At 57.6% G+C, this 16,847-nt stretch overlaps 1 protein-coding gene across 1 annotated transcript in view; it reads left to right on the top strand.

Annotated features, from left to right (window-relative positions):
- LOC140396468 (thyrotropin-releasing hormone-degrading ectoenzyme-like) overlaps positions 1–16,847 on the top strand; it is a 172,525-nt gene that overhangs the window by 51,402 nt on the left and 104,276 nt on the right. Inside the window, exon 3 of the mRNA XM_072485115.1 lies at positions 13,202–13,328. Within this exon, the coding sequence (XP_072341216.1) occupies positions 13,202–13,328 (127 nt within the window). The remainder of the gene's footprint in view (positions 1–13,201; positions 13,329–16,847) is intronic.

The raw sequence follows: 16,847 nt of genomic DNA on the forward strand, positions 1-16,847 counted from the left end.
CAAAGGCCTTTCCCGCCTGCTGGCGGGGCTGAAATCAGTCCGCCGCTGGCCTAGCCCCTCAAGGTTAGGGCTCGGTCGGTCAAGATGCGGAGGATTCCGCACCTCTGGGGCGGCGTGATGTAGGACTGATTTGCGCCGTTTTTGGCGCAGGTCGGCGGACATCGCGCCGTTAACGGAGAATTTCGCCCCTGATTTCTGGTCCATCTTTGTCCTTTTCCATAATTACCTTAAATCCTATCATATTATGGTCACTATTATCTACCACCTGCTCGGCCTCATTCATTAAAATTAGGTACCACCTCCTCTCTTGTAGGACTTTCCACGTGGTAGCTCCAAAAGCTCTCATGGACACCACCCCCTCTCAGTCTTTCACACTTTACCTAACCCAATTAATACTGGGGAAGTTGAAATCCTCTACTATTATTATCTTATTATTTTTACACTTCTCTGAGATTTGCCTACATATCTGCTCTTGTACCTCTCCCTGACTGTTTGGGGGATCTCCCAGCAACTTGATTGTCCCCTTTTTGTTTTTAGGTTCCACCCATACGGCCTCAATTGATGAGCCTGCTAAGATATCATCCCTCCTCACTGCAGTAATTGACTCCTTGATCAATATTGCAACACCACCTCCTCTCTTACAACCGCCGGTGCATTTTGCCTGAAGATTCTGTATCCTACCGAGTCTCCAGTCCTGCTCCTCCCTCAACCATGCCTCTGTGATAACAATAATGTCATACTCCCATGTATTAATCAATGACCTCTTCATTAGCCTTACCTGCACGACTCCTTGCATTCAGGTAAATGACCCAACCTTACCATATTTCCGTGTGTCTTAATATTACCTTCCAAACTGACGTGGCTGCGATTGGGTCACTGAAACCGTCTTGACTCCTGTTTCCTGAACCCAAGATGACAATTCAGCCCTGAATATCCAGGGTCTTCCTGGGATGTGGGTTTCCCTAGCTCGGCCAGCATTTATTGCTCATCCCTGCGGGCATTAAAGAGTCAACCTGTTGGTATGGAGTCACATGTAGGCCAGACCAGATAAGGACAACAGATTTCCTTCCCTAAAGGATATTAGTGAAACAGATAGAGTTTTACAACAACCGACAATTGTTTCATGGTCACCTTTAGCCTTTTAATTCCAGATTTAAAAAAAAAATTCAACTCTGCCATGACGGAATTTGAACTCGGGTCCCCAGAGCATGAGTCTGGGTCTCTGGAATACTAGTCTAGCGACAGTATTACTACGCCATTGCCTCCCCACAAAGGTGTTGGTGGTCCCCACTTTTGCTCCTTGGCTGGCCAGCAAGCCTGAAAGGCCAGGCCTAAGGAAATGTCCGTCCCAGCCCAGCGTCCTTTCAGTTTTGGCCTCATTGACATCAAGGCCCATGCCTGGGGTTGATGGAGGTTCTTCCCACTCCAGGTCATGCTGTGAATGTGTAATCTCGGTGACAGAGGAATCCTGAAATTCCCAAGTCCCACAGATTTTCTTCCTTTATTGGGCCTTTTTTATTAACTTTTCCAGGAATTGGGCCACACCCAAGGCAGCCCGCAGTGAGGGCAGTGACAGCCAATGGTACCCCTGGCAGCGGGGCGGGCATCAGGTCCAGGGACACCTATGGTGCGGGATACTGATGGGGCAGGGGTGTGAAGGGAGAGTCCCTGAATCATGTGTGGGCAGAGCCCGCTGTGCCAACCAGGGCCACTGTGTAGCCCATGGAACCTGGTTGGCCAGGGGCATAGACACCACATCCCAGACCCACACCCCATCACCTCCCACACCACCCAACTGCCCGCTTGCACACCCCCTCCGTGACATGTACCTGCGGCACTATGAATTGGGGTTCTGGGTTGGCAGTGACAGCGGGTCTGGTTATGGGATGGAGGATGATGACAACCCGCTCTGTGATGAGCTCTGGTGCTCCACATCGCATGACAATGTCTGCCTGGGATTCATGTCCTAGGTCATTGTCCCACTCACCCGCATCCTCCTCTTTTAAAAAAATTTTTTTTTTAATAATGGTTTTCAAAAAATATCAATAACAAAATGAGAAAGAAAAAAGAACCCAGCAGGGTTAAGTACAAAACACAATCTAAAAAAGCAACCCCCCAAACCCCTCCCCCCATACCTAAATAATAAATTAACATTAACACCCCGACTTAAGACAACAGGTGTATACACCCCCTCAGACCCTTCCAGTGTAAATAACATAAACAAAAATAAAGTAGACCCCCCCCCCCCCTCCCCCCCACCCCCGAGCTGCTGCTGCCATTGACCAATGTCTAGCGTTCTGCCAGGAAGTCTAAGAACGATTGCCACCGCCTAAAGAACCCTTGTACCGACCCTCTCAAGGCGAATTTCACCCTCTCCAATTTAATGAACCCTGCCACATCGCTGATCCAGGATTCCACGCTTGGGGGCCTTGTATCTTTCCACTGAAGGAGAATCCTTCGCCGGGCTACCAGGGACGCAAAGGCCAGAATTCCGGCCTCTTTCGCCTCCTGCACTCCCGGCTCCTCTGCCACCCCAAATATTGTGAGCCCCCAGCCCCGTTTGACCCTGGATCCTACCACCCTCGACACCGTCCTCGCTACGTCCTTCCAAAATTCCTCCAGCGCTGAGCAAGCCCAGAACATATGGGTGTGATTTGCTGGGCTCCCTGAGCACCTAACACACCTGTCCTCACCCCCAAAGAACCTGCTCATCCTTGTCCCGGTCATGTGTGCCCTGTGCAGCACCTTAAACTGTATGAAGCTGAGCCTCGCGCATGAAAAGGAAGAGTTCACCCTCCCTAGGGCATCTGCCCACGTCCCCTCTTCGATCTCCTCTCCCAACTCCTCCTCCCACTTACCATTCAACTCCACCACCTAGGCCTCCTCCTCTTCCTGCATCACCTGGTAAGTTTCCGAGATCTTCCCCACTCGTTCCCCCCTTGCCCGCCGTCGAATTCCACCTCGGTGACCTCCCCTTTCTCTGGGCCGCTGACCATGTCCAGTGCCATCTACTTGGGCATGGTGTGGGGCCACAATTCTGGTGGTCCCCCTACGGTCTTCTCCCGCTCCCGGCGGTTGTGCACGGCCTCCTCCTAGTGGTTGGGGGACACAAAAAACGACACCGTTTGACGGTCCGACGCATGCAGTCCAGGGGTTGGGTAGATGGTGGTCTCAGTGGCCAGGCCAACTGGCCACGGCGGCTGGCACGGATGCTGGCATGTGGGGTAGGGTGGGGGTTCGGCCATCCCCTCGGTGGGAAGGTGTATAGTGGGCGGGGTTAGTACCAGGGGCACGGAGCAGCCAACTCACCCTGGCTGCCCGGAGGAGGTTGTGGAGTTTCTTCTAGCACTGCATGCCAGTCCGGACGACGCTGTCCATGGCGCTGACTGCCTCTGCCACCTGCACCCAGGCACGGCGAACAGCGGCTCCTGGCGGCCTTCCTCCCGGGACACAGGGTCATCCTTCTCTCCTCCACGGTGCCCAGGAGAGTGTCCAACTCAGAGTCCCTGAACCATGGCTCTGCTCTCCTTGCAGCCATCTTGTTGACTGGGATGGTATGTGTGGGGGATGGATCGTTTAAGTACTGCTGTGAGTGGCAATCACGGACCCGGCGAATCTGGCACCGTTTTCCATGGAATTGATTGCTTTCCACATGGCAATGGTGCGGGCCCATTTAAAGTAGCTAAATCAGTGCAACTGTTGCACCATATTTTCTGTCGTAAAACGGTACTGCTTCCACCCCAGCGTGGGCACTTAGTCTCAAAATCGGAGAATCCAGCCCTATGTTCTCCCGCTGGAGGGACTGAATTTCTCTCGAGCTGGCAGCACAAATCCAGAAGTGATTCACAATCTCACGCCATGCAAATTCATGCATGCCAGGGATTGTGAGGGATTCCCTCTCAAATCCTGTTATTGGGCCATCATTTAGGGCAGGCTGCCGATAGCGAGGTCCAGTGGCTGCTACCCCCCCACCCTCCGAACAATGCAATTCTGCCCCCCCCCCCAGGATTTTTCTGTTTCCTTCCCCACAGTACAAGGGTGACCCAACCCCCTCCCCCTCCACTGACCTTGCATCAGAAAACCCCAGCAAACACCCCCCAATTATAGAGACACCCACCAGAGACGCGCCTATTCCAGAGCCACCCACCAGAGACCCGTTCATTACAGAGACCTCCTTTGGAGAGCTGCCCATTACAGAGACCCCTGCCTGGAAGCTGGATAGCAGTCCAGACAGAGGCTGTGAGGAAAACCCACTGCTTTAAAACTCAGATGTGCTGTACGTCAGGCAGCCGAAACAGCACCTGGGTTCAAACCACTCATATCTTTGATCTGCAAGCCATTCATTCATATCTCTATGAAATTGCGATAGCTAGGCTGTGATTGACAGCTTCCACACACACCCAGCTGTCTGCATTGTTTAATTCGTCTCTCTTCATTGTCGAGTGGCTTGCAAGTAACCAGCTGTGAAACTAACCGTAATGTTTATAAACATTTAGCTATGGGTTAGCACCCCTGCCTATGGTGCTGAGGACTACATGGGTTTCATCCCCACAACTCAAAGGTGTGCACGTTATGTGGATTTTCCATGCCAAATTGTCCCTTAATTGAAAAAAAAGAATTGGGTACTCTAAGTTTAAATGAATAATAAATAAACATCTAGCTATGTTTTGTCAGCTCCTAGATCACATCAAAGGCTGTTAAGTGCTCTTACTGCCTCTTTTTCTCTGCAGATAGCACTTAACTGTCTTTGGTGTGTTCAAATAGCTGTCATTCATAGAATCGTGGCTTGTGACGGTGACCCTCCGATGGAAGTTAGGGGACAAATCCCTCAAAGTTGCCCTTTTGGCGCACTGTGAGGTCCATCACGCCATGCTGCTCCGACGCCGGGACGCGATTCTCTGCAGAGCGGAGAATCGGCGCTATTGCCGCCGGCTTGGTCGGCGCCGCGCCGGTCGGGGGCCGCTCTACGTGCACCCCCCCCTGCCGATTCTCGGCCTCTAGCAGAAAACCCGAGTCCTGCCGGCGCTGTTCTAATCTGCTCTCAGCCGACGGGACCTGGGTGTGGAAGGGTCCGGGGGTGGCCTGTGGGGGGGGAGAGAGGGGGTCGACCCTGGGGAGGCGCCTCCATTGTGGCCTGGCTCGCGATTGGGGCCCACCGATCAGCGGGCCGGCCTCTCGGGCTGGGGCCCTCCTTTCTTCCGCACCGGCCCCTTTAGCCCCACGCCATGTTGCGCGGGGCTGACGAGGAGAAGGGAGCCACTGTGCATGCGCAGACCCCATAGCGCCAAGTTGACACCGGGATCAGCAGCTGGAGCGCCGACCACACCGGCGCCAATTCTCCGCTCTGCGGAGATTCGCGTCCCGGCATCAGTGTGGCGTGGCGCGATTTGCGTTGGTCGTGGGGATTCTCCGGCCTGGCCCCGGGCTGAGCGAATCCCGCCCAAGGTTTTCTATTTTGCTCCAACTATCACACACCAACCAAATGTTTCCCGTAGTGATTTTCTAACAGCGGGTGCACAGAATAGAGGCTGGTGGGCCCTGTAGGGGCCAGAATTGCTGATCCTGAGGCCATGTTGATGCCGTCGAGAAATGCGACGGCAATTCCGACGGCGTCAACACTTAGCCTCAGGATCAGGGGGTCGGAGAATCGCTGGGGGCTGGGGTGAATCCCGCCCCTGCCGGTTGCCGAATTCTCCGGCACCGGATATTCGTCGGGGGGTGGAAATCGCGCCGCGCCGTTTGGCGGGCCCCCCCCCGGCGATTCTCCGGCCCGCAATGGGCTGAAGTCCCGCTGCTGGAATGCCTATCCCGCCGGCGAGAATCAAACCACCTCTCTTACCGACGGGACAAGGCGGCACAGGCGGGTTTCTCCGCAATCGGCGCGATGTCCGCCGACCGGCACCAAAAACGGCGCGAATCAGTCCGGCATCGCGCCACCACAAAGGTGCGGAATTCTCCGCATCTTGAGGGGCTGAGCCCTCACCTTGAGGGGCAAGGCCCGCGCCGGACTGATTTCCGCCCCGCCAGCTGGCGGGAAAGGCCTTTGGCGCCCCGCCAGCTGGCGCGGAAATGACTTTGCCGGGCAGCGCATGCGCGGGAGCGCCAGCGGCCGCTCACGGCATCCCCGCGCATGCGCAGTGGAGGGGGTCTCTTCCGCCTCCGCCATAGTGGGGACCATGGCGAAGGCGGAAGGAAAAGAGTGCCCCCACGGAACAGGCCCGCCCGCGGTGGGTTCCCCGATTGGGAACCAGGCCACCGTGGGGGCACCCCCCGGGGCCAGATCGCCCCGTGCTCCCCCCAGGTCCCCGGAGCCCGCCCACGCCGCCGTGTCCCGCCGGTAAGAGAGGTGATTTGATTCTCGCCGGCGGGACAGGCATTCCAGCAGCGGGACTTTGGCCCATCGCGGGCCGTAGAATTGCCGGGGTGGGGTCCGCCAACTGGCGCGGCGCGATTCCAACTCCCGCCGAATATCCGGTGCCGGAGAATTCGGCAACCGGCGGGGGCGGGATTCACGCCAACCCCCAGCGGGTCGGAGAATGGCCGTTGGCCTCCGTGAATCCCGCACCCGCCGGTTGCCGAAGTCTCCGAAGGGAGAAAAGTCGGCGGGGCGTTAATGGCGCCGCTGACGTCGGAGATCGGCACGGGTGGGCGCAAGGCAGCCGATTTTGGGCCTGCCGATATTCTCCAGTCTGGATGGGCCGAAGTCCCGTCGACGTGATGACCGGTCACGTCGACGTAAATCAAACCCCCTTTTCATCGGCGTGACCCTGTGCTCCAGGTTTACGCCGACCAGCGTGGAGGTGGGTGACGGCCTGGGGGGGTGGTTAGAGTGGGCTGGGCTCCAGGGGAGTGCCGGGAGGGGGGGTCCTTGCCGGGGAGGAGGATGGGGGGGTCCGTGCCAGGGAGGAGGATGGGGGGGGTCCGTGCCGGGGAGGAGGATGGGGAGGTCCGTGCCGGGGAGGGCCGGGGAGGGGGATGGGGGGTGGTCCGTGCTGGGGAGGAGGATGGGGGGGGTCCGTGCTGGGGAGGAGGGGGGGTCCGTGCCGGGGAGGAGGATGGGGGGTCCGTGCCGGGGAGGAGGATGGGGGGGTCTGTGCCGGGGAGGAGGATGGGGGGGGTCCGTGCAGGGGAGGAGGATGGGGGGGTCCGTGCCGGGGAGGGGGATGGGGGGGTCCGTGCCGGGGAGGAGGATTGGGGGTCCGTGCCAGGGAGGAGGATGGGGGGGCCCGTGCCGGGGAGGAGGATGGGGTCCGTGCCGGGGAGGAGGATGGGGTCCATGCCGGGGAGGAGGATGGGGGGTCCGTGCCGGGGAGGAGGATGGGGTCCATGCCGGGGAGGAGGATCGGGGGTCCGTGCCGGGGAGGAGGATGGGGTCCATGCCGGGGAGGAGGATGGGGGGTCCGTGCCGGGGAGGAGGGTGGAGTCCGTGCCGGGGAGGAGGATGGGGTCCGTGCCGGGGAGGAGGATGGGGGTGTCCGTGCCAGGGAGGAGGATGGGGTCCGTGCCGGGGAGGAGGATGGGGGGCCCGTGCCGGGGAGGAGGATGGGGTCCGTGCCGGGGAGGAGGATGGGGTCTGTGCCGGGGAGGAGGATGGGGGGTTCTGTGCCGGGGAGGGCCGGGGAGGAGGATGGGGGGGGTCCGTGCCGGGGAGGGGTATGGGGGGGTCCGTGCTGGGGAGGAGGATGGGGGGGGTCCGTGCCGGGGAGGGCCGGGGAGGAGGATGGGGGGGTCCGTGCTGGGGAGGGCCGGGGAGGAGGATGGGGGGGTCCGTGCCGGGGAGGGCCGGGGAGGAGGATGGGGGGGGGTCCGTGCCGGGGAGGGCCGGCGAGGAGGATGGGGGGGTCCGTGCCGGGGAGGGCCGGGGAGGAGGATGGGGGCTGTACGTGCCGGGGAGGAGGATGGGGGGGTCCGTGCCGGGGAGGGGGGATGCGAGGGCAAGTGAGTTGGTCCACCTGGCCAGGTGCCAGCCTCCAACAGTTGGACCCATGCGGTCCATGCCACCTGGCTGTGGGGAGGAGGGGGTATGGGCAATGATGACATGTCGTCGTTCCCCCCCCCGCCCCCCCCAACCAGGCCGTCATGTTTTCCGATCATCCAGCGATGTTGGCCGCCGTGGCGGCAGCCGCTAATGTCTATGTTGCCCTGGATGAGGAGGAGGAGGAGGAGGAGCGTGCAAGAGAGGCGGAGCAGGCTGCCAAAGAGGCCTGCAGAGACTGGGCCATGGCCTGCAGAGACTGGGCTATGGCCTGCTGAGACTGGGCCATGGCCTGCAGAGACTGGGCTATGGCGTTGAGTGCCTCTGCCATCTGCCGCTGGCGCTGGCTCATGGCCTCCTGTGAGAGGGCAGCTATGTCCTGGGCCACAGACGCCGCCTGCATGGAAAGCCCCAGGCCTCGCAAACCGTTCCCCATGTCTGACACCGTCGCACCCATTGCCTCCACCGCGGAAGCCACCCGTGCGGTGTTGGCCTGGGTGGCACGCATGACCGGCACCACTCCCAGCTCCTGGACGCGGGTGGACTCCTCCACCTGCGACTGCAGCCGCCGCAAGCCGGCCGTCACCCTCTTCGCTCGTCTCCGGGTCGGTGGTTGCATCGGATCTATGTGTGGGTGTGGTAACTCCAAGAACCCGGGATCCATCTGGGCGGCAGATGTTCGCTTGGGCTGGGCTGCCCTCCGACCGCCCGGCCCCTCTGCTGCTCCTACCTCCACCTGCTGTACCGGGACGGCTGTGTTGTGCGCACCAGTGAGTGTACCAGACGCCTCATCACTAAAGTGCCCAACCGAGGTGAGTGTTTCTGCGATGGTGGAGGGTGTTGGTGACAGCAGTGGTGTTGTGTCGTGCTCTTCGTCCCACTCTGAGTCCATGGCACTTTGGGGTGGGGGTTCGTCTCCACCCATCCACTCTGTGTCACTGTCCGGTATTTTGTCTTCCTGGGTAGGGATGTCCCGGGTAGGGGTGTCCCGGGTAGGGGTGTCCTGGGTAGGGGTTTCCTGGGTAGTGGTGTCCTGGCTCGGCTGTGACGGGGGCCTGTGGCTGCCCCTCTCGTCGCTGGGTGGCACACGCCTGCGTCGTCGCACCCGCACGTGACGGGGGCGTCGTCTCCCTGTTGCTCCAGGTCTCTCTGTCTCCCGTGGTCTCCGAGGGACATCCTGCGGGCGTCGCATGCCGGAGGGTCCGGGTCTCTCCGTCTCCCGTGGTGTGCGAGGGGCATCCTGCGGGCGTCGAATGCCGGAGGGTCCGGGTCTCTCCGTCTCCCGTGGTGTGCGAGGGGCATCCTGCGGGCGTCGCATGCCGGAGGGTCCGGGTCTCTCCGTCTCCCGTGGTGTGCGAGGGGCATCCTGCGGGCGTCGCATGCCGGAGGGTCCGGGTCTGTCCGTCTCCCGTGGTGTGCGAGGGGCATCCTGCGGGCGTCGCATGCCGGAGGATCCGGGTCTCTCCGTCTTCCGTGGCCTCCGAGGGGCATCATGCGGGCGGTCTGCATCTGCGGGGATGGGTGCCTCGACGTTTGCTCCTGCGATACACAATGAAGCATGCATGGTTAGACACGCAGGCAGTGATCAGGTGATATGGGGGGAGGGGGATATAGGGGAGGGGGGATATGGGGACGGGCTGTCGGTGGCTCACTTGCTAGTACGCCCCCGACCTCTGCATCGGCAACCTCCCGGTCCTCAGGTCCGCCAGACAGTTCCAGGGCCCTTTCCTCGTGTTCGATCAGTGGCCTCTCATCAGCGGGGCCTCCTCCAGTCCTCACATGCTCCCTGGTGTTGTGTGCGCGTTTCTCCTGTGGCGGCGGGGGGGGGGGGGTGGCAGGGGTAAAAGGCGACAGTGTTAGACAGGTATATGAATGCACGCCATTGGTTGCGCGTGTATTGCAGAGGTTAAGGTTAGGGCTGGATTCACTTGGGGATATGGGGGATATGGGGGAGGGGGGATATGGGGAGAGGGGATATGGGGGATATGGGGAGGGGGGATATGGGGGATATGGGGGAGGGGGAAATGGGGGATATGGGGGAGGGGGGATATGGGGGAGGGGGGATATGGGGGAGGGTGGGGATATGGGGGAGGGTGGGGATATGGGGAGGGGGATTATGGGGGAGGGGGGATATGGGGGAGGGGGGATATGGGGAGGGGGAATATGGGGGATATGGGGTGGGGGGATATGGGGGAGGGGGGATATGGGGGAGGGGGGATATGGGGGACATGGGGAGGGGGGATATTGGGGAGGGGGGATATGGGGGATCTGGGGGAGGGGGTATATGGGTGAGGGGGGATATGGGGGATATGGGGAGGGGGGATATGGGGGAGGGGGATATGGGGGAGGGGGATATGGGGGAGGGGGGAAATGGGGGATATGGGGAAGGGGATATGGGGGATATGGGTGAGGGGGGATATGGGGAGGGGGATATGGGGGAGGGGGATATGGGGGGATATGGGGGAGGGGGGGATATGGGGGATGGGGGATATGGGGGGAGGGGGATATGGGGGATATGGGGGAGGGGGGATATAGGGGATATGGGGGAGGGGCTATATGGGGGAGGGGTGATATGGGGAGGGGGGATATGGGGGAGGGGGTATATGGGGGAGGGGGTATATGGGGGAGGGGGATATGGGGAGGGGGGATATGGGGGATATGGGGGAGGGGGGATATAGGGGATATGGGGAGGGGCTATATGGGGGAGGGGTGATATGGGGAGGGGGATATGGGGGATGGGGATATGGGGAGGGGGGATATGGTGGATATGGGGGGGATATGGGGGAGGGGGGATATGGGGAGGGGGGATATGGGGGATATGGGGAGGGGGATATGGGGAGGGGGGATATGGGGGAGGAGGGATATGGGGGATATGGGGGAGGGGGGATATGGGGGAGGGGGGATATGGGGAGGGGGGATATGGGGGATATGGATATCGGGCAGGGGGCGGTGGAGGCTCACCCTGCCTGCTCTGACGAGGTCGTTCACCTTCTTGTGGCACTGGGTGCCTGTCCATGGTGTCAGGGCCGCAGCGGTGACGGCCTCTGCCACCTCCCTCCACAGATGCCGGCTATGGCGTGGGGCAACTCTGCGGCCATGCCCGTGATACAGGGCCTCCCTCCTCTGCTCCACTGCGTCCAGGAGCGCCTCCACATCCCGTGACTGGAACCTCGGGGCTGAGCGGCGGCCGGCCATCCGGTCGGGTGTTCCGGTTGGGTGTTCCGGTCGGGTGGGGGGGAGCAGCGTGTCCTTATGAGCCGTCACGCCGTGCGGCGTGTATGACGCTGCATGGCGTGAACCACGTGAGCAAGCGCGGATCCCGTCACGTCGCTGCTAGCCCATTTCGGGCCGGAGACTTTGCGACGATTTTTGCGGCGTGACACAAGTTGGATTTGCGCCGTTTTTTGCGCCAATCGGCGGACTTTGCGCCGATAACGGAGGATTTCGCCCATGATTGCAAACATTAACATGACAGAGAAATGAAGGCAGAGCAGAAAACACCTCAATTTGAGCATTTTCTGTGCTGCTAATTTGAACTGGCAGTAACTACATTAAAAATAATAAAAAATGGAAGTATCAAAATTAGTTCCGTCACAATGCGATAGTTTATCGGAAACCTACAAAATCCATTAGACGATTCTGCATCTCAGTCTCACTGAAAATTGGAGCTAATCATTCTCCGCCGGTGGGAGTCTCCGTTTTGCCGGCGCCCGGGGGTTTCCCGACGGCGTGGGGCTGCCCCACAATGGGAAACCCCATTGACCGGCCAGTGTAACGGAGACTCCCGCCGGCCGGTCGGCGCAGAAATGTGGCGGGGCGGGTAGGAGAATTTCGCTCATATGTGTTTATTAGAGTTTCAAATTGGGTAATGTAAGTCTATGACTCACATGCTACGAAAAGGCAGGAGCTGCACTTCAGCAAAAGCATCCAATATTTCCCTTCAGTGGTAATGTGTTCAGTCGATCCTATACTGGAATAGTGTTGATTGAGTAATTGAAAACACTATGCACTTGATCGCCTAGTGAAGATATGAGGCTTTGGATAAGCTCTGGTTCTCTTTCTGACACTGTGAGCACTTGTGTTGTTAAGCTGAGTGACATAGTTAAAAGTAGTGTGACCACTTGAATTTTTTTCTCCTGCTGTGCAAGTGATCATGCTCCAAATCCTATTTTATCTATCTGTCCCGCAGGATATACTCATACTTCTTGAGGTAGCAAGGGTGTCGGCAATAGCTTTACCTTTCTTTCAAAAAAAGCAACGGAGATTATATTTAGAATCCATAATTGTGGAGAACAAATATATCTATGTGCATATATTCATATATATATGGAATATATAAACTTTTCTAATCTGAGGACAAAAGTACAGGTGTGAGATTCTCCGGTCCCCCAGCCAAGTGTTTCTCTATAGCGCACTATTTGCTCTTCCCACCGCTTGTCAGTGAGATTTCTCATTGGAGCAACGCCACATCGCCGGGAAAGGCGAGGGTGCGCTGCCAGCGGGAAAAGAGAATTCCGACAGCAGAAGAATTCCGGCCCAGATTTATTCTAATTTATCTCTACCCTTTGCCCTGACACTAATAAGAGGAGAGAAACTGTTTTTTCCTGATGCTCAACTCCCTTGACCTGTTTTTCAGCAATGCTGTCTCTCCCTAAATTGTGTTACCTCCCTGTCTCTGGTACTGGAGGTAGCACTGGGCATGGCAATAAAATATTTCCCTTTGCATTCAAAATAATTTTACTGACACTTTCTTGTGTTATGTTTCCTTCCTGGTTCTGTTTGGTCCACATTTCTACAGAATATTGTTCCCATGCAAAATTGCGTTGACTACTGATAGAGCTGATTGCTAATGGTCCATTGCAATATTGCTGTTGTCGTCTTTAAACATTCAATCGAATCCTCACCTCTGTGTTTTGTCGGTGCAATGCTAGTGAGCAGGAGAGGAGCTTTCTTCAATCAATTTAGAGTACGCTGTTTAAATTGAACTTGAAGCACTTGACAATAAACAGATCAGTTAGCCAGACATTGGGCCGACTTGGACTGCATCTCTGGGTGACGATATACTGTACCTGTTATCTCAAGTATTCACCGAGAAAATTCCATCTATGCATGCCTGTTTTATTGTGTATGGATGGATGGATAAAGAATACTTTCATGCGGATTAATATTCAGTCAAATATTCTCGCAGTTCTGAGTGACCTCTCTAACTGATACTTTTCTCATTAGGTGAGATTGTATGCCAGACCAGATGCTATTCAACGAGGATCTGGAGACTACGCTTTAAATATAACAAAGAGGCTGCTGGAGTTTTATGAAGATTACTTTAATGTCAGCTACTCTCTACCAAAATTAGGTAAGCTGCATAATTAAACATTTACAATACTAAGGTTGGTAGAAGATACTGTATGTCTTTGAAAAACCTCTCTGTCTTCCAGTAAAAGCCTCCAGTAAAAGAAAATTCATCTTTGATGATGCAAGTCTGACTGAAATGTATAATTGTATCACACAAACGTTATGACAGCACTTATGCACTGTGTCATTGCGATGATGTGCAAATCTCTGGTCTTTTCAAGTGCCCAGAATAGTCTTTCTCTGACAGGAGGATGAAGCTCCGACAATATATTCTCTGACAGATCTTGCGAATCTGCAGATTGCTGGCCTCATTTCTTATATTTGTTCTGGGAAATTTGTGTCTTTTTGCAGTGGAGATTTTTAACGCTTGTATCTTTTGTAACATGTCAGTCTGAACATTCAATTTTTGTCATTGAAAGCTGGGGAGATATGTTACACTTTTATTTCTCTCGGGAAATCACATTGTTACCATCATAGCTAAGGTATACATATTTGTTGTCCATTAGTTGAGGGCAAAAGAGAACGGAAAAAGAGGTCGAGGGATCAAGGATTGAAAAAGGGGAGAAAGAAAAGAAGGCCAATCAAGGACTGACAAGTGAAAGAGGAAAGTAAGAAGTGAAAAAGAGCACGAAATGAAGAGATTCAGAAATAAAAGAAGAGAATGAGATGTGAAATAAGTGCGGAGTGGGTGAAGGAAGAGAGAGAGAAATAAGTGCATGAAAGAGCAACGTGGGAAACAGTGAGCAGTGGAGTGTAGAAAAGATGCAAGCTCAAGAAGCAGGAATTAGCAATAAGAAAAGAAATTGCGCGGGATTCTCCGTTTCTGAGACATAAGTGTTGACGCCAGAGGAGAATTTGTGCATTTCCACGACAGAAAAACTGGCACCACACCTGGACCGATTCCGTGACTGCTAAGGGGCTAGAACCGGCGGCAGGTGGAACACAATCGATTCTAATGAAAAATGGTGCCGGATTGACTGGTTTCCCAATTGACACTCAAAGGCTGACAAGCTGCAGCCGCATATCCACACTGACCACACACACCATCCCACAAGATGGCAGCGAGGAGAGCAGCCCCGCCGTATACCGATGCTGAGCTGGAGACCCTCTTGGGCGTGGTGGAGGAGTGGCGGATTACCTTGTATGCTCCCCCCCCCCCCCCCCCCCACCCCCCCAGGAGAAGGCCGCACAGAACCTCCGGGAGAGGGCGAACACAGGAGAGGGACTGCCGGAGCTGTGGCACCTCACCGTGGCCAAGCAGAGGGCCCTGGATGTAGTCGCCAGCCCAGAGGAACAGGAGGTCGCCGAGGTGGAGCTCGGCCGCGAGCAAGGAAGTGAGACCCCACTTAGTGACAGTTTCCTGTGGCACATGTACCAACCCCTGCAAAACCCGCACCACCCTCACCCCTATACCACCCTCACCCGGAACACCACCCTTATGCCAACACCATCACCCCCCACCCCACCCACGTGCCCAGCCCCACTCCCCTCAGCCTCTGATCAAATCATGGGTCATGTCTTGCAGGACCTGCTGGCAATGGAGCTGGTTCATCTAACACCCCCACCCCCAGCTGGTGCCACAGCTGGGCTCCCCCCGTGAGCCGAGCAGAGACGCTGAGAACAGCTCGGTCACCAGCCCTCCGCCCGAGACTCAGGAGACCCCGGAGCTCGGGTCGGAGGATGACAGTGCTTTCTGGTAGGAGCACCGGAGGGGGCGGACGGTCGGTGGGCAGGCCGATCCCAGAGACTAGATGCCATTCAGATGGGTCTTGAGCTTCTGGAACAAACAGTCCCATCTATAATAGAGATGCCGTCGCAGTGCCAGGGGCTACATGAGGGGTTGCAGGCGACAATGGATGTCACCCAGGTCAACACTGTACGGGTGACGTCTGCGGTGGAGGCATTGTGGGCGAAGGTTTTGGCTATGAATCAGCGTGCCAAGGTCCAGGACTCCAGGACAGGGCTGTCGCCTCACAGCCGACCATGTCCCAGATCCAGCTGGAAATCGCAGCGGCGCTCCTGAGCGTGGCCCAGTCACACAGGCCTTGGCTAGGAATGCCAGCGGCATTGCCCAGACACTGGCCAACGTGGCGCAGACACAGAGGGAGGTGGCTCAGTCCCAGAGGGAGATGGCGCAGGTACTGGCTGATGTGGCACCACACAGGAGGTGGTGGCACAGTCGCCGTGCGACCTGGCGCATTCCCAGACGGGGATGCTCCACTCCCTGTACTCCATGGCGTGAGCGTGCGGACCCTGGTCGAGATCAGGGCGGCCCTCCAGGACTGGCAGCGCCAGGTGGTGGGGGAGCCTCAGGGGATAGCTTCCCTTGCACCCCCGTCCTACGGAGTAGCCCGGGGGCCATCGGGCACCCTGAGGGAAGAGAAGGTGATGGGGCCCGTGTCGGTGACTCCCGCACAGGAGGAACTGGAACACCGCAGCACCTCGGACTCACTCCCCACCCCCACTTTTGTCCCTGTGCATCTGGTGGGCAGCGGGCAGAACGGGGTGGCACCATGGCACCTGGGACACCGGACAGAAGCCAGGCCTATCCAGGCCCGGTCATCCCAGAAGGCGCCCACCAACGGGGACCCAGGTCACAGGGCAGGAATCACAGCAGGCCACCTCCACTCCTACTGTACCATCTGGGGATCCACCTGGACATAGCGTTAGGGCCCGTTATGCCAGGAAGTTAGACACTCGTTAAGTTGGCACAGGTGCAGGGCACAGTTTAGTTATAGGGGCGAGGGCACAAATCTGTATATATTCATTCACATTAAACACCTGTTGCCATCGTTACAACCTGCCTCAGTGCTCTGACTGATGGGTGCGAGTTGTTGGGCTGTTCTGGGCTGGCCAGGGGGTGGTGGTGGGGGGGGGGGGGGGGAATGGATGGACCCTGTTATGGGGGGGGGGGGGGAATGGGCAAATGCTGGGGTGGCTCCAGCTTCCCGCACCCCCGACCCTCCCCACCACCAGAGACCATGTGATGGAATGGCCAGCTCGCGTGCAGCGTTCACCCAGGTGGACGGTGGAAGGTGCGACTGTGGGCAGGGATCAGACGTCGTCACACGATGCGGTGCACCAGAGCTCATCGTAGAGCGGGTTGTCATCATCCTCCATTCTATGGACCAGTCCCGGTGTTACTGGCAACCCAGGGCCCCCACCCCATAGTGCGACAGGTATGTATCACAGAGGGAGTCGCAGGTGGAGGTGGCCTGGGGGGAGGGGGATGGGGGACGTTGTTGGGCTGTGGAAGTGGGGTTGAGATGCGGTGTCCATGCCCCTGGCCAGTTCCCCCCCCCTCCACCCGACCTGTCGGTGAACCTGGATGTGATCAGTGCCTTGGCCCTGGTGCACAGGTTGTGGGCTCCATGTCCGCTCACCCTCACCCTTCCCGACATCCTCCTCTTCGGATGAGGCCTGCCGATCCTCCTCCTCCTCCTCCAACACATCGCCCCTCTCTGTTCAGTGTTGTGGAGGATGCAGCAGGCCACCACAATGCAGGCGACCCCTCAGCAGC

Source organism: Scyliorhinus torazame, chromosome 19 (assembly GCF_047496885.1).
Source record: "Scyliorhinus torazame isolate Kashiwa2021f chromosome 19, sScyTor2.1, whole genome shotgun sequence".
Lineage (NCBI taxonomy): Eukaryota > Metazoa > Chordata > Chondrichthyes > Carcharhiniformes > Scyliorhinidae > Scyliorhinus > Scyliorhinus torazame.